This window comes from Cucumis sativus, chromosome 2 (genome assembly GCF_000004075.3).
Source record: "Cucumis sativus cultivar 9930 chromosome 2, Cucumber_9930_V3, whole genome shotgun sequence".
NCBI lineage: Eukaryota > Viridiplantae > Streptophyta > Magnoliopsida > Cucurbitales > Cucurbitaceae > Cucumis > Cucumis sativus.
In genome coordinates, this window is record NC_026656.2 from 17,626,655 (window position 1) to 17,651,073 (window position 24,419).

The 24,419-nt window shown below is 35.1% G+C and overlaps 4 protein-coding genes across 4 annotated transcripts; 2 read left to right on the forward strand and 2 right to left on the reverse strand.

Moving 5' to 3' along the window:
• Nucleotides 1-264: 264 nt before the first annotated feature.
• LOC101216803 (far upstream element-binding protein 1) lies at nt 265-6,528 on the forward strand. The gene is made up of 6 exons (XM_004142873.3): nt 265-703; nt 1,194-1,477; nt 1,760-1,849; nt 1,959-2,030; nt 2,216-2,332; nt 5,016-6,528. Exons 1-6 carry the CDS (start codon nt 367-369, stop codon nt 6,198-6,200), a joined length of 2,085 nt encoding a protein of 694 aa, XP_004142921.1. The 5' UTR covers nt 265-366; the 3' UTR covers nt 6,201-6,528.
• A 147-nt stretch (nt 6,529-6,675) lies between these two features.
• On the reverse strand, nt 6,676-10,000 carry LOC101216568 (ferrochelatase-2, chloroplastic; the record flags this gene model as incomplete). The annotated part of the gene is given in 11 exon segments (NM_001308874.1): nt 6,676-6,839; nt 6,842-6,861; nt 6,864-7,171; nt 7,662-7,762; nt 7,918-8,070; nt 8,180-8,306; nt 8,407-8,510; nt 8,684-8,785; nt 8,890-9,033; nt 9,121-9,457; nt 9,831-10,000. Coding segments are annotated over 11 exon segments (1,539 nt in total).
• A 1,281-nt stretch (nt 10,001-11,281) lies between these two features.
• LOC101216321 (PITH domain-containing protein 1) lies at nt 11,282-15,228 on the reverse strand. The gene is made up of 9 exons (XM_004142872.3): nt 15,039-15,228; nt 13,649-13,729; nt 13,510-13,559; nt 12,871-12,948; nt 12,695-12,752; nt 12,552-12,601; nt 12,276-12,384; nt 12,140-12,201; nt 11,282-11,613 (listed from the first exon to the last, which is right to left on the reverse strand). Exons 1-9 carry the CDS (start codon nt 15,120-15,122, stop codon nt 11,571-11,573), a joined length of 615 nt encoding a protein of 204 aa, XP_004142920.1. The 5' UTR covers nt 15,123-15,228; the 3' UTR covers nt 11,282-11,570.
• Nucleotides 15,229-18,272: 3,044 nt separating this feature from the next.
• Nucleotides 18,273-23,023, forward strand: LOC101216082 (vacuolar-processing enzyme). Its single transcript, XM_004142871.3, has 9 exons — nt 18,273-18,580; nt 19,854-20,018; nt 20,112-20,268; nt 20,625-20,710; nt 20,803-21,002; nt 21,407-21,455; nt 21,667-21,876; nt 22,200-22,406; nt 22,529-23,023. Exons 1-9 carry the CDS (start codon nt 18,356-18,358, stop codon nt 22,709-22,711), a joined length of 1,482 nt encoding a protein of 493 aa, XP_004142919.1. The 5' UTR covers nt 18,273-18,355; the 3' UTR covers nt 22,712-23,023.
• The last annotated feature ends 1,396 nt before the right edge of the window (nt 23,024-24,419 follow it).

Here is a 24,419-nt window from a genome sequence, read left to right on the forward strand (position 1 = left end):
ACTTATTCGATAACGTTAAATTTTATCTCGAACGCATGCAAAAGTTATATATGGTATGGGAATATTATTTTTAAAAAAATGTATAAATTAGAACCGTAAAATTGTATACATAAATATGAAAAGGGAAAATAAATGATTAAAGAAATAAGTGAAGTAAATATTTGAAGCTAAAAAAATATTAAGATTAAGTTAGAAGGAAAAAATATCGGAAGAGGAGAGAGACATAGAGGGCGCCAGCGGGATGATGCTATAAATATAAATTCCCTACGCCAAAGGCGTGGTCATTTATTGAAAGGAAACCCATCCTCTTTCTTGCCGTCCTCCGCTTTTCTCTTCTTTTAGGGTTTCTCTCTCAAACTCTTAACAATGGCTGACGAAGCTCAGTATTCATCTGCTACTGATACTCCTTCCAACAAGCGCAAGTACGATGACCAACCTCCACCCCGCCGTCCAACTGGCTTTTCCGGTCCCATCACTTCCCCTTCATCCGATTCCGCTCCCTCCTACAACAACGTCCCTCCCCCTATGGATGAGATCCAGCTCGCTAAGCAGCGTGCTCAGGAGATTGCCTCTCGCTTGATTATCTCCAGCGGTGGCGTTGGGGCTGGTGCTGGACCTGGCGTTGGAGCAGATGTCAAACGTCCGAGGGTTGAAAACGGCGGCGGGTATGACTCCTACGACAAGGGTTTTAGTTCTGGTCCAGGTGATTATTGTTTTGATTTTTTTTATCTTTGTTTGAATATTTCATGGTCTTGCGTGTTTGTCGAAGGTGTATTGATTTTCTCACGACTCAGTGAGCTTAAAGTGAGTCAGGTCTTGTATATGGGAAGAAAATAAGTGGGAACACTCGGAGAAAATCTTGTGGAGTGCTAGTTATATATTTCTTGTTCACAGGGAGTGGGTTGTGTACAAAAAGGTCCAGTGTTCGTGATTTTCTAGAAGTGGCGTGCACTTTCTTTTATTGCATTTGGAGTAGAGCATACGTAGGGGGATGAAATGAAGGTTTCTGGATTTCAGTTTAGTGGTTTAGATAGAGCTCTCTCAGTTATCAGAATGCCTATGTTCCATGTTCTTTTACCCTCGTTTCCTGTAATAATAACTTTAAAATGTGCTGGTGATGTATTACGGTTTAAAAGCAAGAATTGTGTACATGTTTGGATGCTCATTGGTGATCTTGATTTGTGTGGATGCAGACCTGAAGCCTCACATGTCAAATTCAGCCCCTTCAGCGATACCTATTTCCTATGGTTTCCAAGGGTCAAGCAAGAAAATTGAAATTCCAAATGGGAGAGTAGGCGTAATTATTGGTAAAGGTGGTGAGACGATCAAGTACCTTCAGCTCCAGTCTGGGGCAAAAATACAAGTTACTCGTGACATGGACGCAGATCCCAACTCTACTACTCGGATGGTTGAGCTAATGGGCACCCCTGATCAAATTGCCAAGGCTGAGCAGCTGATAAATGATGTTCTTTCTGAGGTTGGTCTTTTCTTAATTTTGGAATTTCATGGTGTGCCTTTGGGAGCGGCATCAATATAAGTTTGTGGTTTCCTGTTATAACGTTGACATGCCATGTAGCAATACATTGGTTTGGATGGATAATGGATTGACTACAGCCTTACCAAGTTTACAACTTTGAACTTTATTTATGGGCAATATGTTATTCATACGTCCGATGCAAAATATGATTGTAGTTGAAGATAAGACTTTTTACTTGGCTTGAAAATGTGTTTGTCTCATAAAATTTATCATTTGAAACAGGCTGAATCTGGCGGTTCTGGCATAGTATCACGAAGACTAACAGGCCCTTCAGGATCTGAGCAGTTTGTTATGAAAATTCCTAATAATAAGGTTCTCAGAAACATTTGTTTTGGAATTACCAAGTATTGCTTGTCTATCTTGGGAATGTAATTCTGTTCACTTTTTGTACTTCTGATCGTGAAAATATTAATTTTTCTAGGTTGGCTTGGTTATTGGTAAAGGTGGTGAAACAATCAAAAGTATGCAAGCTAGGACTGGAGCACGTATCCAGGTCTGTTCTATCTTTATGTGTATATATGTATATATTACATACGTCTTTTAGAAGGCTTCCCAAAGCTAACTTCCGTTCCTTTTTATTTCAATAGTGCAACTAATTTTCACTTTCTTTGGTCATGTAACATAGAACATTGTTTTGAATTTTGATTGTATGGCAATATCTACTCTTCTTTTCTGTAGGTGATACCATTGCACTTACCCCCTGGGGACACATCTACAGAAAGAACCTTACAGATTGATGGTTCAAGTGAACAGATTGAGTCAGCAAAACAGTTGGTTAATGAAGTTATCAGCGAGGTGCGTTTGCAGATCTGGGTTACATATTTATTTTGCCTTGTTGTAGTTGGAATTAATACCTGGTTAACACCTACTTCCATTTATTTTTGTGTTTATAATGATTTTTCCTGCTTGTCTTTGGTTATTTTTTATACAACTGTTGATGCAACTGTTCCATCTTATTCTGAAACTCCTTTAGTTCTATTCTCACAAAAAAAAACTCCAGTTTTATTAATTTTAGGGTTCTACCTCAACGCCAAGGTCAGCATTAAACCAGTGGTGTTGATTGGACGTTGGCATATTTGCTTTCCTTACCTTGTAGTTTACATTATGCTGTGATATGGGAGGCATCTGGTATTCATTGGCTTAAATTATACCTCCAGTTTTATTTAGAAAATGATATCTGCTTCTTGTTCTTGTTCTTTTTTTTTTTTGGTATTATGTTTCTCTTTCAAATTATGTTTTCTTACACAGGCTTGTTACCTTGTTTTATTTGTTATAATTTTGTAAAATCATTCTACAACATTATGCTGCTTTTTATTTCTGGGAGGAAATAGTTGAGAAAAAATTCCCGTTTTTATGTGGTTCTGTCGGACAACTGACTCAACAAGAAATTGATTTATTTTTTTCCTTCACTAATGGTACTTCTTGGCTCTTCTTAATTTTACTCTACTAGTGTAATGGATCTTCTACAATTTCTGGCTTAAACACTATACAATATGCTCAGCATATGGTGTTCTTGTTCCTTTAACGAACTATTAATCTGCTGCTGTGTCTGCAAATCTGCAAAATCATTTATTGCTAATGCTAATGCACTCATGCTCTGCTAATATGCATTAGCATTTTGACTACAGTAGGAAGGCTTGTTCTCTCACTGTGCTCATACTTTCGTCTTTGAGGGGGGCTCCCTTCGTAGGTCTATGGAATCAAATGCTGCTTTGTGGTTTCACTCAAGGAATTAGAAACATTGGAATATTTCAGCCTGTTATACTTTTAGATCTCTTATAGATTGAGACAGCTTTTAGGTCTTTTACCCCTAATCGATCTGGATTTGTTATTATATCTGCAATTGTTTATTCTATATATCCACTAATGCAGAGATGGAGGACATAAGGTTCTGGGATTGGAAAGAGGTGAAATTATTTTACAGATTACTGCTTGGTAATTTTTTGAAGAGTGATTATTGTATCAGAAAGGTTCCCATTGGTGATTTGCTGGCTCCTTTGGATATTTCAGTTTATCAGTCAAATATTACTCTTATTAGGTTGTTTAGGTTATATGATATCTCTCCTATTTAAGATGTTATCAGCCCATTTGGTATTATTCTTGGTTTTATATCTAAGTGTTATATTATTGGGATTATGGCCTGTTCAACCGTCACATGTGCTTATTAATTATGTATCCTGCAACTGATATTGTTATTGGGAACTATTGTAGGGTTAGGGTTATTGGACCATTAGTGACACCAACATGGAATCCTTTATGTTGGTGTTCTCTCAACGTTGCTCTGGTATGGTTCTGAATCCCATATTATAATGATATAAAGTGATGATGTGGAGAGAAGTTGCAGGTTTATCTGTTGGATATTCAAGGTCTTTAGTAAAATTTGAAAAGTCACCTTACCATTCTATCATTCTTTTTCTGGTGGTTTACTTTGATTTGGGAGAGTTTCATCTTTTAGTCTATAAATTATTCATTTCTTAATTGTCTATTTACTGTGCGTACCATTTGTGAAATTATTTTAGTTTAATATAGGCATGCGGGTTAATTTGTTGGATAACTGTACTATGATGTATTTTTGGTACTATCATATTTTAGTGGCAACATCACCTGATCGTTCAGTGAGTCCGCCTTTGATGGATATTCCAGAAAGTCCTTTAGACTCCTGTTTTGGTTTAATTAGTTATTATTATATGTTTTCCACCAAAAAGATGAATTCTCTAATTATTAATTTTTTTACTTAAATTGACCTTAACATTGTTCTTGTAATTGAAGAATATTTTCTTGTTTCAATCTTTATGGGCTATCTTTAGTTACTTTGGAGATTATGGATCGTTTCTTACAAAGGTCTGTATATGTCAGTGTCTTCTTTTTCATCGTCCAAATTGCTTTTCAGCTTTTTTGGAAGTATTTTTCTTTACAATAATTTGCAATCAAAATTCTTTTGACTATAAAATATTTTTCACTTCATATTCTATTGGTGTCTGAAGATAGTGTATGGGGTTGTTTAGTTTTAGCTTGATATCCAACTAATTGATTATTCTATAGAAGATTTAATAATTGGGGAAGACATTGCTTTTGTTGTGCTTTGCTATGAACTTCTTTGCCTTTTGGGGCAATTAAGTTCATATATTCTGTTCTGTAAAAGCTTTTGTAGTCGTCTGGTTCTCTTTGCACCCATTCACTTCGAATAGGGAGAGGTTGAGCTTCTGCTGGAGTAACTCAATAACTCATCATCCAGTACGGTATGTTGGTGTTTTATACTCTTCCTAATGCAGTATAAGCTCCTTTAATCCCTCTACAAAACATACTGACTATGGTTTTCTTTTTGCATATCCTTGATTTCAGATTTGGCATTTTCTTTCCATTTCGCATAATGCATATGAATGTTGTGCTTTCCTCTTCTTACCATCCCCTACGTTGGTTTCTTACGTTAATTGAGAAGGATTCACCTTTGTTTTCATTTTTATGTTTAATCTCTCAGAATCGCGCGAGAAATTCAGGTATGTCAGGCGGGTATAATCAGCAAGGTTATCAAGCTCGACCCCCTTCAAGTTGGGGTCCTCCTGGGGCTCCACCAATGCAGCAGCCTAATTATGGCTATGGACAACAAGGCGGATATTCTGCTCCTTCGTCTCAGTATAACATATCACAACCTCCTTATCAGGGTTATTCCCAACCAGCATCTGGTGGATATGCTTCCAATTGGGACCAGTCTACTGTTCCGCCAAATCAACCTGCTACTCAAGGAAGTGGTTATGATTACTACGGTCAACAGGCTCCACAGCAACAACAGACAGCTGGAGGCCCTGGTGCTACCGGAGACAACAGTGGTTATAGTTATGGTCAACCACCAGCCACTACTTATAATCAACAGGGTTATTCTCAAGATGGCTATGGTGGTAATTACCATGCACCTCAGTCTGGTTATGGCCAACCGCCAACATATGATCAACAGGGTTATAGTTCTACCACAAACTATGGTAATGTGGCTAACGCCACTCAAGATGGGCTCAATTCGTATGGCTCTCAAGGGGACTCATCACAGACGGTCCCTCCTGCTGCACCACAGCCCTCTTCAGTGAGTCAGCAAGGTTATAGTGCAAATCAACAGCCTAGCCCTAACCCAGGGAGTTACCCTCCACCAAGTCAGTCGGGGTATGGAATGACTGCACCTTCCCAAACTGGCTATGGAAATCAACCTGCTGCTCAGGCTGCTTATGGGGCTGCTTATGGAGCTCCTCAGACTCAGAAACAACCTCCTACTAATCCTCCAGCCTATGGTCAAAGCACTCAGTCACCAAGCACCGCTAGTGGCTATGGGCAACCTGCTGGATTGCCATCTGGATACTCAAGTACGCAGCCACCCGCATCCGGGTACACTCAACCAGATTCTGCTTCTCAACGTGCTCCACCATCCAGTTACGGCACTGCTGCAGCTCAGCCAGGGTTTGCGCCACCTCCATATGGTGGTGCTCCTCCAACAAATCAGTCAGCTTACGGGCAAGCTCCACCACCTTATGGTGGCTCTTATGGTGCTGGTTACCCTCAGCCCCATTATTCATCTGAAGGTAATGCAGGTGGTGCTACTCGTGGGGGCTATGATTCTGCATCAGCTGCTCAGGCAGCGACCCAAAGTGGGGTTGCAAAAGCATCACCAAAAAGTTGATAATATTGTATGTGTTTGCTTAGGTGTGTATGTTGCGGAGAACGTAGCTTTGTTTTTGTGGTTTTTATTAGACAGGTAGTTTTATGAGACCTCATTAATGCCCGAATTCTTTACTGTACTTTGTTTTGCTATGGTTAAAAACGGTTCTGGAGTTTTGTCTCTCTTGAACAAAACACTCTTTCTCTACAGGCGGTGGCGTCTCCTTGATGATTTTGATTTTTGATTGTGGCGTTGGGGATTAAGACTGTTTAGGATTATTGTAACTTTAAGCTACGGAAATGGTAAAATAGCATTTATTAAATAAAATGTTAGATATGAAAAATTCTTATTTCAAATGTTTATATGAACTTATAGCAAAATAATACAAATACATCTTTTAACAGATCTACTTATTCAAAAAATTATTATAATACTTTTTTCTATTAAAATTTATGCGTTGTAAAATATTGATGTGTGATATATTGTTATAGTAAAGCTGAATCCTTTACTTCCATGTGTGATACATTGTTATAGTGAATATAAATACAGAAGTACACTTGGAAAAACGGAAAAATGTGTATGGCAGGTGAACTTCTATTTCTTTTCTCAGGTAAATATAAGTCTAACCCAAAAAAATTCGGATCTCTCCCCGCTGTATCCTAGATTCTTGTATAGTTTAAAAGAAATTATTCCTAAAAGCCATGAATGCTTTGGGTGAAAGTAACAAGATGAACGCAAGGACCGAACCAAATAACAATTTGATAGCATATAGGAAGGGATCGTGGTCATCTGCATCTGTTGAACTTGTGTGGGGTGCCAATGCCGTTGCGGATGGAAGGGCTTCAATTACTGCATCAGCCAAATCTGAAATGAATGAAGAATTGCAATTGAGGGCAGGCACACGGCCCCAGTTTTGGATTCCAGATTCAAGTGCCAAGTGCTTATACTCCATATCTATCTCCTCGAGAGTCTCAATGTGCTCACTCACAAAGCTGGGAAGAGACAAGTAAAACTATTATAAACAAAACGCCACCAGTGCATAAGAATATCCAACTTCACTTAACACGCTTCACCTTCTCCAAGTCTTTCAAAACAAGTAAAACAAATTGTAAACACGATCAAACAGCATACTGCTTATAACCAGTTGATTGTTTTAAAGCAAAAAACAGTTGCCTTTTTTAATTTTGAAGAAAAACCACGTAAACAGCCAATCTTTTGTGATGAAGTTCAAAGTTGAGGAACGACCAAGAAAGCCCAAAATTATTCAAAGCACTTTGGGCCTAAGGTTCTCCATCATTAACACTAGCACAAGGAGTTCGAAATATATAATTGTCACGTGAATTAACTTCATTAATATTCACTCTAAGATCATATGAGAACCAAGATGAGAAGGATCCCCTGGAATTATGAAGCTACAAGGAACCAAAAACCAAACAATCAAATTAACAGTTCGTCCTTTTATGGTTTATGAACAAGCCATACCTCACGGGAACGGCTAGGAGACTCTTAATACCCTTCTGGCCAAGCTCAACAAGAACTTCATCTGTGTATGGCTTAAGCCATTGTACAGGTCCAACACGGCTCTGAAAAATGTAATACATAACAAGAATAAAAAACCACACGGATGTAGTTAGGAAAACAATGAAATAAAATGATAGAAAATCTGAATAGTTGTTGGGGCTCAAAATGTTAAAGAAAAAGATAGGAAACCATGCCAAGCTTCAAATTTATTACTAACCTGGTATGCAAGAGTATGCTCATTCCCAATTCCTCTGGCTTTCAGCTCTTGCATGATTAGGCAGATGCACTCTTCCATTTGATCTTTGTATGGATCTCCAGCATTCTCAACATAACTGACGGGAACCCCATGTGCACTAAAGAAAATCATGACCTAAGGTGCAAATAAGTGATGCTATATTAAGAACTAATTGACTTGGACATCCATTGCTGCATAAAAATAAAGCATCTCTCTAAAATAAGTTTCAGCAAAAATTAAGTACCTCTTGAGGATTGGCAAAATTCTTCAGCTCTGCCTGCATCAAGTCAGCCATTGACTTAATATACCCTTCCCGCTGGTACCAGGACTTTATAATTGAAACAGGCAACGATGAGAGATATGCATCTTCCCTGATAGACAACTCATAGTCAATAAGTTAAGTTGGTAGCAGTAATTTTTTTAATAATAACAATAAAATCAAAATATTATAATACTAGACACGATCATCACCTGAACATCTTCTGGAGAACACGAATACTAGACCCAGTTGTAGAAATAGAGTACTGTGGATACAATGGCAGCACCACAAGTCTTGTTATCCCATCCCTCTTAATCTGCCACACACAGCAAAAGGAACTACCAATTTTAAACTTCATTTCAAACAATGCTTCAAACAAAAACGTGAGGTTACAGGCATATTAGGAAATCCCGTGGTTGGTAGTAATATAAAATTCTTCCCTCCATTCGAATTACAAGGCAAGGGGAATAGATAAAACATAGAGCGTACTTGCTGAATTGCTTCCTCTGTGAAAGGGTACCAATAGCGCATTCCCACATAGACATTAGTAGACATGTTTTTCTCCTCCAAAGCCATTTTAAGCGCTTGTGCCTGCAACAAGTATTCACAAATTATCAATATTGAACATTTGTTTTATACCCAACTGGGATATGCCATGATGAACAATTTGAAGGAAATAAGAGAGGTCAATCAACCTGTTCATCTGTGATTTTACGCAAAGGTGAGCCACCTCCTATTGAAGCATACCCTTCTTTGCTTTTGGGAGCACGGTATGTAGATATTAATTTTGCCAATGGCTCTTGGAGGAAACGGAACAACCTTGGGAGTCGGATAATATCCTATGCATCATGAAAAGAAGTAAGAAAAAAGAGCTATTGGCATGTTAATTTGTTGTTAAGACTAGTTGCATTAATTAACTAAGATACCGGATCTGCAAATAGATTGTACAGAAATGGTTGGACATCATCAAGCGTTTCCGGCCCTCCAAGATTCAAGAGCAGAACTCCCACCTTGTCATCCACTGCCTGAGATTGAGATTCTAAAGCAAATTCACCAACGGTGAAAGTTCCTACTGAGCAACATGCTTGCCCCAGACGGCTTTTCTTCTCAATGGGGCCAGAAAGATGTAACCCCTGAATTACATCTCTGTCACCATTGGAGCTAGAACAAGAAACCACTAATCCTGTAGACCTATCACGAACTTGCAGATTTCCAGACGTTTTGCAAGAGAAAGTCACGCGAGATTTCGGCAAAGAGCATAACCTGAAAACAGGAAAATATACATTGAATTCCTAACTTCGACAATATAACACCTAAACCCCCCCTTAAAATATCAGTCACTGCCATGACATCCTCCATACAATAAAATAACTAAGAAACTTCCTTCACATCAACTCCAGCTACTAGAATCCACGATCACATAACTTCACATTGATCGAACTAAAAGGACTGATTCCAAGTATACGACACGGGGTAACTTCATCCAATAATCAACATAGAGTTCAAATGGGGGCGAAATTTTAAAAGGGTACAAACGATATAAACCAAAATCCAGATTCCAAAGCAAGAAGAAAAGGTCGGTTAAGAATTAACCGATAAGGAACATGAAGAAGAAGTGATATAAAAGAGAACTTACGATGAAATTCTTTGATCCGAATTGAGGGTATTGGTGGAACCGTGAAGCTTGATATTGGAGAGGGCGAGAGAGGAAGAGGCGGCGTCCATGGAGTCGAAAATTGGAAGAACAACGATCTAAATCCAAAACCCGAGAAGAAATTGAGTACAGATATGAGTGAGGAAGAATGGGATTGGTCGATTATAAAAATTGGAGAAATGGGAAACGTGGAATCGGAAGGAGGAAGAACGGTAGAGAAGTCAAAGTTGGGGGAGGGAAGGATCCGGGAAATGGAAGCGCCAACCACTCTCCCAAGTCTCACCATTATATATTCAAAGTTTGTTTCGTGTTGAAGACTCAACGCATCTACGTGTGGGCCGTACTCCTAACTTTCTTTAATTTCTAATTTTCATCCATATAATTATATATAAAAAAAGTTAAAATTTAATTTCCATATTTAAAAGTTAGGATTAAAATAGAACATATTTAGTCAAATTAATAACTCGAGTTCCTCTTAAATATGTTCTTCGATATTTTTACAAATCTCATCTAAGTTCGATGGTACTTAACTTATTAAGTAGGAGTAAAAATTGCTTATTAATGCTACATATCGCTACTAAAAATTTATCGATATCTAAAGTAACTAATAATTTTTGTTGATTTGCAATTTTTAAAAATATTGCTCAGCCCTACTTACCTAAATTTTAATTTTCTAAAAAAGAATTATTCGATTTTTTTGGTATTTACACGTGTATTATGTAGGTAGTGCAAAAACTTCAACAAAATTGGTCTAAATTTGTATCAAAGAAATTTAGGCATTTTTGGTACTCACTACATAATACATTTGTTCTGAGTGGTTGTTTGATCCTTATCTAAATTACGAAAAAAATAAAAAGAATAAATTGAAATAATAAATAAGTTTCCTAAAATTAACTAAATTCCTTCTTTTCACCTTTGTAAAAGGTCAAACGTGGAATGAAATATTATTCATTATGATCCAAAGAAAGAAGTAAAGGTGTCTAGTGATATCTTATAACATAGATCACCATTGATAGCAATTGTTTATAAGAAGAGTCCAACATCATTCTTTCCAAAGAAAATTCTCATCCTATGTTGAAAATAGATTATCGTTCTAGATATGAAAAATGATCTGTCAACAAAGGTAATCCATATTCTATATGAAATTTTATTTTGTCTTTTACCAGATGGGTTAAAAGATTTTTTTTTCTTCAATAAATACACAAGCAACCATTAGAATTCACATCATTTTACCAAGTTGATTAAATCTACACTTCAATCCTTCTAAATTTTCATGGGATGGAAATTAAACGAGGGGCGGAGGCGAGGGAATCATCCCATCTTGGTCAAATTCCAAATATACCAAACCTAAAAATGACCAAACTTCAACTTCATTTGGGAAAAAAGGGGGAAAACATATTATTTCCAAATATAGAGAAAACAAAAATGGCTGATGATACTAGAAATCATTGATTATAGTGTAAATTTGATTGGTTGGAGCATTAAGCAGATGTGAAACTTGTCTCAACAGTCCGAACACTACTTGGTCAAATTCCAAATTTCCAATCAACATCAAAGTCCCATTCTTTCCAAGAAACTAATGAGATTCTCCACTTACTAGACAAAAAGAAGGGTAGGAAGGAAATGCATGTAAATGTAACTCAAAATAGTTAAAAGTGTTAGGATCCAGTAGAGATTATACAGACGAAATATTTTAGAGAAAGAAGGATACTGAGTATATCTTCATTCGACATTTGAAAATCCGGCACCACCTTCCGCTCGAGTCCTGTCCATGGGCACAAGCTTAGTCATTTAGGGGACTGATAGGGTACAAAAGAAAGATGAGAACAAAGATAATAAAGAGCAAGAAAGTCAAAGTGAGCTAGCTCGATGGTAAGTGAAGTGTGCTAGCTCGATAGTAATTGAAATATACTCATTTCTCTTTAGGTTAGAGGTTCGAATTTTCACAACCCCATATTTTATACTAATGAGCATACGGAACTTTCATCGACTTTTTGAAAAAGATAAACACCGGAACAAGCAATGGATAAGAAACTGTTAATAGCTCAATCAAGGGGCATCCTCAAATAAGTTGAGTAGACGGATGTGATCAAAACACAAGGACAATAATTTGAAAGAAAATAATTATAAACAAAAAAGATGGATAAGGAGAATGTATAGCTATAACGTATGCAGTGTCTTCTACCGTGGAGATTGAACTGAGTGAAAGACACTTCAGATTAATGCCTTCTTGGAGCCAAAGAACAAGTAAAATATTATCAATACCATCCATCAATGGAAATAGCACTTACTTGTGGTCAGAAGGATTTGGTGTGATTTCGTAGACAATTGTTGCAACAACATCTCTCTTTAGCTGTTGATTAAAATGAAGATATTTAGTTATTTAAATCAACAAAATCATCAACTGATTCTTGCCCACAACTTTACCTGCGTGGCTTCACCTTTCAACCCAATGTAGTGTATCTGAGTCGTGTCACCACCATAATTATCAGGAAAATGCAAAGTGATGTTTCCCACACCTTGAAATTTGGAATATCTGATTATGTATATAAATTAGCTGTCAAAAAATAGTTGTAATCTAACATTGAAAGAATTCACAGGCTCGATAATTATAAGGGGAAAGAAAATGCTCAATTTTTTTGCTATCAATTCAAACATTTTCAGATGATCTGAAAGATATGTTCCTCTATAAAACATCCTTACCTTGTTTGGTACTCTAATACTCCTTGCAAATTCTCAGCCAAATCCCACTCCTAGAATAATAAAAAATGCGTTACAGTTACAACATATGGTTAGGCGTCAAAATTTCTCCATGAATCTCCGCCAGACATGCTAACAGGTAGTACCTGAACAGCTTGCATACTTTGAGCATCTGAGAAGTCAATACCTTCTCGATTGATAAACCTGATTATGAAGGATAACTTGCGTATAAGAACTAACGCAGGGAGAGAACTAGAAGGGATAAAACTTAATATTCACATAGAAAACCAAGTGTGTGAAAGTTCCAGAACATCGAACTTACACCCTCATCTTTGAAGGACTAGTACCATCTGGACCACCAATGATAGATATGCTTTTGATCTTAACATCTGATGTAAATCTAATCATAAAAAAAGTGGTAATGAATTTTTAAGAAACAGGGAGAGTGCCAGAACACAAAAAGCGCACACCACATATAAGCAATGTAGCCATCGCTGCAAAACAAAGATACAGGCACAGAAATCTTCATGACATAATATAAATTTTATTATCAGATAACTAAAATTGTTCTTGTGATATCTGCTTTCGAAGTTTCAGACCAGCCGACAAACACATAGATTCTTAGACAAACAGTTTTCTCTTGGTAGGAACACGAAATTGCGTTTAGGAAGGGTATGAATTTACTAGGTGAAATGGCTGAGCACCTATGGGAATTATTTAGGAAGGCTAGAAGAATAAAAAAAAAGGGGGGAAGTCGTGATAATTTATGTCTTCACAAAATTATTTATTTCCATATTCGCCCTGAGATATATAAAAGGGATGGTTGAGAAACTATAAATTTTATTACATTAAAATGTAAATTACGAATAACCATTACAATAACTGTACTTATTAACGAGTACATATCAATGTTATTAAGGTATCAGGTATAGTTAGAATCCAAAAGTACAGGAACACCTACGGGATGAAAACTAGCAGTTCAGGATCACCCTCGTTGCTTTCCAAGTGATCCTGTTGTATAAAAACGAAATATATGAGGCTACTTTATCCTAGCAATCGGGTACATGGCACTGATACACGCAGATATAAAGGTAAGGTACCCCAGATGAGTTTAACCGATGCTCCCAAGCTTTAAATACTGACTTCACACTTCCTGGAGTTGCCTCATTCAAAGCTGAAACCTAAAAAAATAGCAGAACCTGTGATCATAAATAAAATTTCCACCAGTTCCTTTGAGGGAAAAAAAATTATAATACGTGTGGGTTCGACATGCAATCTACAATAAGAGTTCAAGGCTCTTCCATAAAAGTTACTCATAAGATTCAATTGATTCCGTCCACAATTATCAACTTGCATGAAACATGCTATTGACGGAAGGGGCAATTGTCATCCTTGTGTGATTTTAAGAGTAATGCATTCAAAGAATTTCTCCAATCTTAAAGATGAAAAAACTCAACATCATTAATACTTCCACATATTCACTCATAATCTAACCTCTCCGATTTCTTCTAGCCTTAAAATAAACAGGAAGATTTATCAGTTTCATCAATACTTCGCCCACAGTATTCATTCCAACGTCAGCAGACAATTACTTGTGCCTTAAAAGTTATGGGGAAAAATCCGTCAGCATTGCTAACATCTACTCATAATTGTTCCAGTTATTGAACAACTCCAATAAGCTTGCAAGACAAGATGGCAATGGAAAATAATATATTTCTAACAAAGTTATCAAATCCCCTTAATAGTAACCATTGATGTTCTTGCTATGCGTGCTATGTTTATCTCTCGTATAACTCAAATATGAATAAAATAGTGGAAATATTAGCACAATCCTCTTCCAATTTCTTCCCAAATGGCTAGGCTGTAAACCCAACTTGGAAAAAGGTAATGTAATTAAGATGTAACAAAAAACAACAAAAGAAGAGAACCAGAGATGGAAACAAGAGAACAATATTGCACGGACGATCAGCTACAGTTGAGTTTTGTGTTCATTTGAAGTGAAAACTAAAAAAATTAACCACTAATGCACTAGCTTCTATCACTAACCATGAAATTCTCCAACATCATTCCCACTAAGCCATTAGGCCAGTTCCCTCCAATTTAGGAGGCACTACCTAAATTAAACCCATCAACATAAATTAAAACTAATTACAAATTAAGTTGCACTAATTCTTAACCTAAGAAAAACCCAATTTGCATGTGAGGAACCATAACCAACGGCAGGAACAAAGATTCAGCTCATTCATGAGATCATGGGCAATTGCAATTCACATAATATTTTCCAAGCAGTGTAATTGGGAAGGAAACTAAAAAATTATCATTCAGCTAATGGGTATGGAGATAATTAAAATCCAAAGCCTGGACAATCAAATTTCATATTGAACGATGGAAAATGATTATACGAATATGTTTGAAGTGATACGAAGTCGTAAAACGGATTGTCAAAGAAGAAAATTCGTGTGCTAGAGGTAGATACAGATATGCACTAACTCTGGGGAGGTCTATGTGCTTGTAAAGAGACCAATCAGAAGAACAATCGTGATCTTCGCAGCTGTGATCGTGTAAGCAAGCCATCTTTGAGGTTCCAGAACAATAGGCAGAACGAAGAGAGATTTCAGAGGTAAAAGAGAAAGTGCGAGATGCTCAAAACGGCGCCGCTTCTGTACGTGAAGGATTGTTTTCGCTTTGATATAAAGCCATTACAAGAAAACATCAATTACATTTTGTTTGTTTTTTAATAGCCGTGACTAAAATAAATCAAGAGATTATAATAAATGAAATTATCAAGATCAAGATGATATTTTCTAATGGAACAAAAAAAGAAAGAAAAAACGAAAAGTTGTATCCTTAATTATACTAAAAAGGAATAATAATAATCCATCAACACGTTATTTGGTAGCCTTCAACATAATTAGTGTTTGCATTCAAAATGTGGAATAGAAATAGGATCATGAAACGTCGAAACAATGAAAAATTAGAGTTGAGGATCATGAAACGTCGAAACGATGAAAAATTAGAGTTGAGTTGAGAACCGTGGAAATGAAATCAGTTTTAGTATTACAAATTCAATCCAAAACCAAAACATCCAATCCAAACTCATTCCACGACGAGTCTCCAAACCACTGTAATCGTATAGGATGTGTGTTAAAGGAACAAATTTAGGGTTACTTTGTTTATATATTTTTTTGAAAAAAAATACTATTTACAAATAGATTATTACAAAGATCAACTTGGATGAGCACCTTCAATGAACAACTTTGAGAATTATTTTAGTAACCAACTTCAAAAAACGACATACGATGCCGAATTTTGACAATGACCTTTTATGATAATCAATTTTGATGGTTACTTCATGCCACTAACCCTAGTGAAAAGTATTTTTATACTCTCCAATACAAACAATTACAATTCATACTATTTTAATTAATCTACACTCTAAATATACATTTCATAACATAGATTCTATTTCACATATTACAATAACCAACTCGAAGTCACAAAGAATCTCGTCTACAAATCAATCTCGAGTAGATATGATTTTCCTTTTCTTCTCCGTCGTGTGAACACTATGTGCCCCAAACAACCCTACTATGTTGGATTTCTTAATTAACAAGGGAACTCATTTTTGTCCCATGTGTTCAATGACGGACGTTAAATGTACTTTTCATTTAAACTAAGCAAAGGGAGAGAGAGGAAAAAAAGTTAAGGCTTCACCAAAAAAATTTAATTATTGTTTAGATGATTTGATCATCAACTTAATTGACTAATAATTTGTAACAAATATATTGCTTATTTAAAGCTTGATTTCAAAATTACTCAATAAACAAACAGTACAATCAATCACAAAAATTCAACCCTAAAATGCATCAATCGTACAAAGTTTAGTAATAAACATTAATTGATAGAAAGTATTCTATTATGATAGTTTTGAGGCACATATTTTAGGTTGGAAGAAGCACAATTCATAGATATATAATAACTTTAAATTGGTCCATACAATATTTTAATTAAGTGATATTGTTTTAGTTAAATTAAATTTCAATCCGTGTATGAATTTACTTGATCTCGAACTTAAAAAATCTTTTTTGAAATGTTTACTTGACATTTCAATTTGTATTCAACAATCTTTAGTTAATTTAATTGATGTTTTTAAACGTTAGAGACTTATAATACACAATATTAAAAATTTATTAGACACAAGTTTTAATTTTATATCTTAATTGTTCAATTAACGGTTAAAAGTTACTATATGTTATAAATTAATGAACCTATTAAACACAAATTTTAAAATCTTTATAAAACGGAATCTCTATTTCTAATACAAAAATAGTTATGGATCATGACAATATGTTTGCTACTAAGTATGCTTAAAAAATAATAAGAACATATTAACTAACTAGTTAAAAACCAACACTATTTTTATAAGTTGTAGGTTGAAAATTTAATTCCTACCTTTACTAAAAAAAATTAGAGTATTGTTGAGATGAAAAAAAAAAAAAAAAACCATATGCATATGGTAAATTAAAAAGATATTTATTGATTGAATTATGGTATATATCTGATCTTATAAGTAAAGTATATGAGAATGGACATATTATATCATAATTTATCCGTTCTAACTAGAAGACAATTCAAGTACTTTGGTCAAAGACTCAAAGGTTAATTATGAATGGATTATTTATTATATAACTTATCATCCACAAATTATTTCACTTTTAATGCAATATCCCTTTCTATGATATTTTCTAAAGAAAAAAAGCAATCACATTCTCTGCCCTCTTTTATCTTCTCTTTCTTTCTAATAATTATCTGATTCGTATAACTAAAAGTTTATTTTTCATTCTATTTATAAGTTTTGCGAGTGCACGTTTGAGTTAATAAATTAATCTTGAAAAGCAATTGACATGTACGATTTAGTATCGACGTCGAACTAAATTTTACTTTCAAAACAGTGGTTCGAAACGATACAACATGATCAACAATTATTTTGTCTACTACTACTATATTGTTTCATTTTACTAGAATTATAAAATATAGCTAAAGTTAACATTTATTAATTAGTTCTTAATTTAAATTTATTTATACTTTATTATTTAAATATACTTGCGTAAGATTATATACCGTCACTGTAGGCAACGTAATGAAAAACATTTTGGTTAATATTTGAATATAGATCTATTCAAGAGCTTTCTCTTAATGTAAGTGATGAATTTCTCTTGTTTAACCACGAACATGATTTTAACTATTTTTTTTAAAAGGTCGGTCTTCCGTCTTTAAATAAAACCAATTTAAAAATCACCTCCATTCTTTATTTGGAGAGTTTATGATTGATCTCTTCCCAAACCACTGATTAGGGTAAATTTTAGAAATATATTTTAATATCATAACAAATATTAATTAAGCCAATAATAAAGATTTGATTGATAACAGTTTTACTAAAGTTGAAGAAACTAAAAAAGAATGAAAATGATATTTTAGTATTAAAAAGGATTGAAGAAAAAAGATGAGAAATGGACGGATAATAAGATTCCACACCCAACCGCGAAGGAATCTCGCCTAATATTGATATTTGCTATTTAGTGGGTCATAGCTTTCCCTATCAACTTCAACTTGCAATGTATTAAAGTTGAAAAAATGACCGCAACTATTATCATTACACGTGTAAGGTCAGGATTCATCACCAGGGGCAACTAAGTCTTTTACAAAAACCCGCAAGAAAATTTCCAATTTTCTTTTTTATATATATTAAGTGAATTTGTAATCATCGTTCTATACCCACCGTGTAGCCCAAGTTTCCCGGCAACTTCATGGCTCGAATCCCCACCGGAGTTTTACTCTCTCTTCTATTCCTTGCCGTAATCGGTCTACCTGCCGGAGCCCGGGACCTTCCCGGTGATTTTCTCCGGTTGCCGTCCGAGGCACTGAAATTTTTTCGCGGAGGAGCTTCCGACGCTAGCGACGAAGACTCCGTGGGGACGAGATGGGCTGTTTTGATCGCTGGTTCTAATGGATACTGGAATTACAGGCATCAGGTTTTTTTTTCTACGATTGATAAGTTGCACTGACTTTAATTCATTTGATAAGTTTGTGTTGTGTTATGATGTTGACCTTTGTGATTGATTGGCGTTTTCGTGTTCGTATTTCATACTTTTTACCCAAAATGTCTGTTGTGCATTATATCTGTTGCTGATACTTGTCTGATCCATTTTCTCACTGCTTTTTATTTTTAACCTAAACTTTATCATCGGTGATTCTTCTTGGCGTGAGATCGATTTTTTTTTTTTTTTCCAGTTAAACTAAGTCTGCATTCTTTTGATCTTTACTCTTCGTCGTCTGCTTTTTTGATCGATTGACTTTTTTCTGTTTTTCGATTAAGAAATTGTAGTAGTTCTGTTCTTATCCGTTTCATTTTTTTCAATACATATGTTCTTAGTTTATTTTAAAAGAAAAAAAATAATTAAGCCTTCAAATTAATTAAATATTTGTTGCTGTTAATAATTCTTAAAAATTGAGCTGAAATTCTCGAAGAACATGGTTTTTTCAACGCCCTTCCATTTGTCGTTGCTACCATGTGATCGATATAACTTTTCGATTTTGCTCCAAAATAACCACGTTACCTGTAGCTACTCTCAAACAAAGTTTCCTTGTTTATAATTGTCATGTTGAACGAGTAACTGAGCGTTTAAGGCCTAACTGCAAAAGTTTATTTGAAGGCACTTTTGAAAAGTTTTATTTCTTGTGTTTGTAGTGACTTTTTTTTTATTTTAACAAGTAACAGTTATTTTCAGTGCTCTATTTGGGTTGCAAAATCTCAACTCCATACTAGCCATAGTTTAAATTTCTTGGTACTAAACTGGAGTAATCTTTTATACTTCCTATGTATAATATATATGTATATATATATTCATGAATATCTGGGCTAGCTGAGGCACACATGAGCATTTGGGTGTCAAGGAAACAGGCAGGATATTAAATTCTACGTAGGTGGTCACCATGAATTGAATCCATAACCTCTCAACCATTTTTCAAGGTCAATATAACCATTTATTATCTTAATAAAAAAGAGTTTGTGACTCCTCTATGGAAAGTAAAAAAGAGCTATAAACACAACCAGTAATTAAAGTTACAAATCAAAGGAGAGAATGGAGATATAATTAAGAATTAATATAAATTTGTTGAACAAGCGTAAGTCAACAGAGTCTAGGTGCTACTATTCTGCTCTCAACCTTGTTTTATTATGTGAGTGTCGTAGATGGTTTAATTGATTAAAAAGGCTTAGAGAATGCTGAACTCATTTTCCACCAGGCTGATATCTGCCATGCTTATCAATTGTTGCGGAAAAATGGGCTAAAAGATGAGAACATCATAGTCTTCATGTACGATGACATTGCCTTCAATCCAGAGAACCCAAGACCTGGTGTCATCATCAACCATCCAAAGGGTTCTGATGTTTATCATGGAGTCCCGAAGGTTTTCTTTTTCTCGTTGCCCTATCGATTCTAATTTTACGCCTGATTCATCTGATGGTAGCTACTTATGCACTCTACGTTTTGGCCATGGCAGGATTACACTGGTGAAGATGTTACCGTGAACAACTTTTTTGCTGCCATTCTTGGAAACAAAACTGCTCTTACAGGGGGTAGTGGGAAGGTTGTTGACAGTGGCCCTAATGATCATATTTTCATATACTACAGTGATCATGGTGGTCCTGGTGTGCTTGGTGAGTGGCTTGTTCTGTGTAGTTCGCATACTATTTGAGGTGACCTATCATGCTTATCTGGCACCATCTCTTTGGATATGTTTGTTGCTCGATGTGCTTGATTTATATCTGTAAACAATAGCACGATTAGTTTACATTTCCATATTATCTTTTAAAGGCAGCCAACCAACCAAAATTCAATCTTAAAAAGCGTGCTTTGATTTGAAACTGATAGTACAGCCTCATTTACCTAGGAAACACTTATTGGTATCATTATTGTAAAAACATTAATCGAAGATAAACTTGTGTTAGATTTCTCTAACTAGTTTGTTACTTGATGGATAAGAAATTTCTCATCTCTGATATATCTTGTTCAGGGATGCCTACCTATCCTTATATGTATGCTGACGATCTTAACAAAGTTCTAAAGAAGAAGCATGCTGCTGGATCCTACAAAAGTTTGGTATATTATTGTACTGTTCATTGCTTGAGACTGCATCTGTCCTTATAATGTAACCATATATAATGAGAGTGGAACTGTTTGTAATATTTTAGGTATTCTATCTCGAAGCTTGTGAATCAGGAAGTATCTTTGAAGGTCTTCTTCCTGAAGGTTTGAACATTTATACAACGACTGCATCAAATGCTTATGAAAGCAGTTGGGGTACTTATTGTCCAGGGGATTATCCTAGTCCTCCACCAGAGTATGATACTTGCTTGGGTGACTTGTACAGTGTTGCTTGGTTGGAAGACAGGTAAAAAGATAATAGTAGGCTTGTTCTATTGTTTTTATACTTTGTTATTTTGTTATTTTGTTGTTTTTGTTTTTGTTTTTTGCTTGGTGTTTTAATTTATCAGTAAAAGAAAATGATATCAATGCCGAAATCCAAAAGGTAATGTTTTTTGATGTTGTGCAACTTTGATTTTGGGCATTTGTTCTGATTTCCATGTTCTCATCGTTATATGTACTGCCGCACCATACTTCTGGTGTCTAGTGTTCTGTCAAGCCGAAGAATGAGTCTCACAAAATTATTAGATCCAAAAGCAGATTATTACCTTTTAAATAAGGGATCCAAACGCAAATGACGTGAGTTAAAATAATGAGGAAGTGGTTTATTTTATTCAGAACCTCAAGATTTTTACTTTCGTGCTGTAACAGTGATAATCACAATTTGAAGACAGAAAGTTTACGCCAGCAATACGAACTGGTAAGAATACGTGGACCTCCGTTTTAGGAGAAATCAACTTCCCAAGTTTAAATTTGGTTCTTAAAAATGAAAAATTTTCTACCAGATTTTTTCATCCTTTTGTAATTGTACTAAATGTACCAAGTCTAAAGGACATTTTAGTGTGTTTATCAAAATGAAAAAAAATCCCATTATGCTCGTTTGATCTGATTTGAACTGTTGGTTTCTTCAGGTGAAAAAAAGGACGCTAAGTGGCCAATATGCCTATGGTTCCCATGTCATGCAATACGGTGATCTAATGCTCAACAAGAACGCTTTGTTCTCATATCTGGGTACTGATCCTGCTAATGAGAACAACACTTTTGTCGAGGAAAACTCCTTGAGGCCAGCTACAAAGTTCACCAATCAGCGTGACGCTGATCTGGTCCACTTTTGGGAGAAGGTTAGTTTCTTCTTTTTCTATTTTCAAATGGATAATATATGAACCCTGCTTGGTATACTAGTATATAGTAAATAAGTGATATTTTGAGGTTCGCCAAATTGATAATATTTCCTGTTTTAGATAGTGAGAACAAAGCATTCTTGTGCGTTAGATCCAATTTTTGAGACTTTTGTGGCAATTTTTTAAATACTACACTTGTCACCTCTCTAATGTAGGGATTGTAGTATTTACTTGTTAATCTTGGGTTTTTTCTTGCTTAAAATTAATTTTGGTTTCGACATCATTCAAGACCCTCTCACCCCATCCGTGCTTGTTGATCTTAGTTTCGCAAAGCTCCAGAAGGCTCCCTGACGAAAGTCGAAGCTCAGAAGAAGTTCGTGGAAGCAATGTCCCATAGAGCTCATATCGATAACAGTGTGAAGCTAGTTGGAAAGCTGTTGTTTGGAATTAAAGAAGGTCCTGAGGTGCTTGAAGCCATCCGTCCCGCAGGAAGACCCCTTGTTGATGACTGGAACTGTCTTAGGAATATGGTATAATTTCAATATAATTGGATACTGCACAGCCCATTTCAGTCAACCAGTCAAATGATGTTTAGTTATATTTTTACTCAGTATAAAAGTTAGTTAATTCTGAAATGATTCAATACAAACAGGTTAGGAGCTTTGAGGCACGTTGTGGATCTCTGTCTCAGTACGGAATGAAACACATGAGATCCTTTGCAAACCTATGCAATGCTGGAATCAGCAAGGAGCAGATGGCGGAGGCATCGGCGCAAGCTTGCATGAGTGTCCCTCCGGGCCCTTGGAGCTCTCTACTCAAGGGCTTCACTGCATGATGACGAAACCCAAGTCAGTCATCGGATTTGGAAGTACGTTTCTCCCACCATTGTTTATATCACATCTATGTTCAAATGGGTCTGTCGACGACAAGTCATTTGTAAATAGAACCACAGGCCATTGTGTTAGGTGAGAAAAAAGGGGCATATAATTGAAATGTTGAACTGAAGAAATACGCATCTGTTTATAAGAAGAAGGCTCTGGTTGTGTTGGCAAGAACGATCAAAATTCCAAATGTATTGATTGTATGTAGTAGAATTATGGTGTGCTTTTTACATTGAATGACAATATATTTTCACATGAATACAAAATTCCAACCTCCAAAAGAAGAAAAGTGAGAAAACAAAAATGCATGATTGAAATATTGGTGAGAAAAGGCATAAGAGGTGGGCTATACTTATAGATGGGATATGGGTGAGAAGGGTAGGCTCCACTCCTTTCCTCCTTCACTTGTTTAAACTTTCGTCAATTTTAAAAGTAGAATGGGGAGTTTGTGGGTTGTGGTAGTTGAAAATGGTTAGATGTTTTGGTATAGAATTTAGTGGGGGAAGAGATAAATCCACATATTGGGATTATTGGGATACTGTTTGTGTGTGTGTGTGTGTGTGTGTGCCCCCATTCTCCACCTCCCTGGATCCACATTCTTCTATTATTCCCACTTTTGCACGCTTTGTTTCTTTCCTTTTATTATTTTAATACCATCTAATTTCATGTTCTTTAACTTTATTGTTTTAATACCATCAATTTATATTGTAAAAAAAAAAAAAAAAAGAGTTCCTTTTGCATCTTATCTGAATGTGAATGTTGGTTTCTATACTATATTTGTAATTTTTTTAAGATATAATGAAAATATGATTCACTCTTTCATCATCTTAATATTGAGTTTAGTTAGATAGAATATGTAACATTTGTCATCTTAGTAATTCTTTTAATCGTGGCTTTAAATTTACTTTATTATTTTCTCGTTGTTTAGTAAAGGGATGGAATATCAATTATTGAAACTCGATTTGGTTGTTTTGTTTAAACCCCAAATTATGAATCAGAATTGGTTCCATACATAATTCTCAAAATCTCATAATTCTCCAAGAAAATAAAGATTTCAAATGTAGTTTCTGGTCTATAGAACTTTAAGTTTTTTTACTTTTAGGCTTCAATAATTTTTTTGTTTGTTAAAATAGTATTCTTTCAATTTTTTATTATATATATATATAGTTCCTAGTTGAAAGGAAAAGTTGATTAAGAGGTATATGTGATGATTTAATAATTTATTCGAATGATTGTGTTTGAAGAAATTAAACTAGTTGCCAACTATATGAATCAAATGATTTTGAATTCAAAGGTAATAGTTAGGGAATTGGATATTTTTTTTTTTCTAGTGGAGCATCTAATGATACCTTTTTCAATATCATTATTACGGAGATGAAAATAAAAAATTGACTCTTGAATTAGAATTATGTCAATTACTAACAAGCTAAATTCACCTTTTCATTAAGAGTCAACGAGACGAAAACTAATATGGATACATACTTTTGTTTAAATTCAACGAGTATGATTTGATTATTTTGTTTCTTTTAAAATGAGTATGATCTTAATATTACAAAATACAAATGGATGGACAAAAGTTTCTTATTAAAAAATCAACCCCACTACTGAACAAAGGCACCAAAAGAAAAAGAAAAAAAAAAGAAGAAAATCTTCTTCATATGC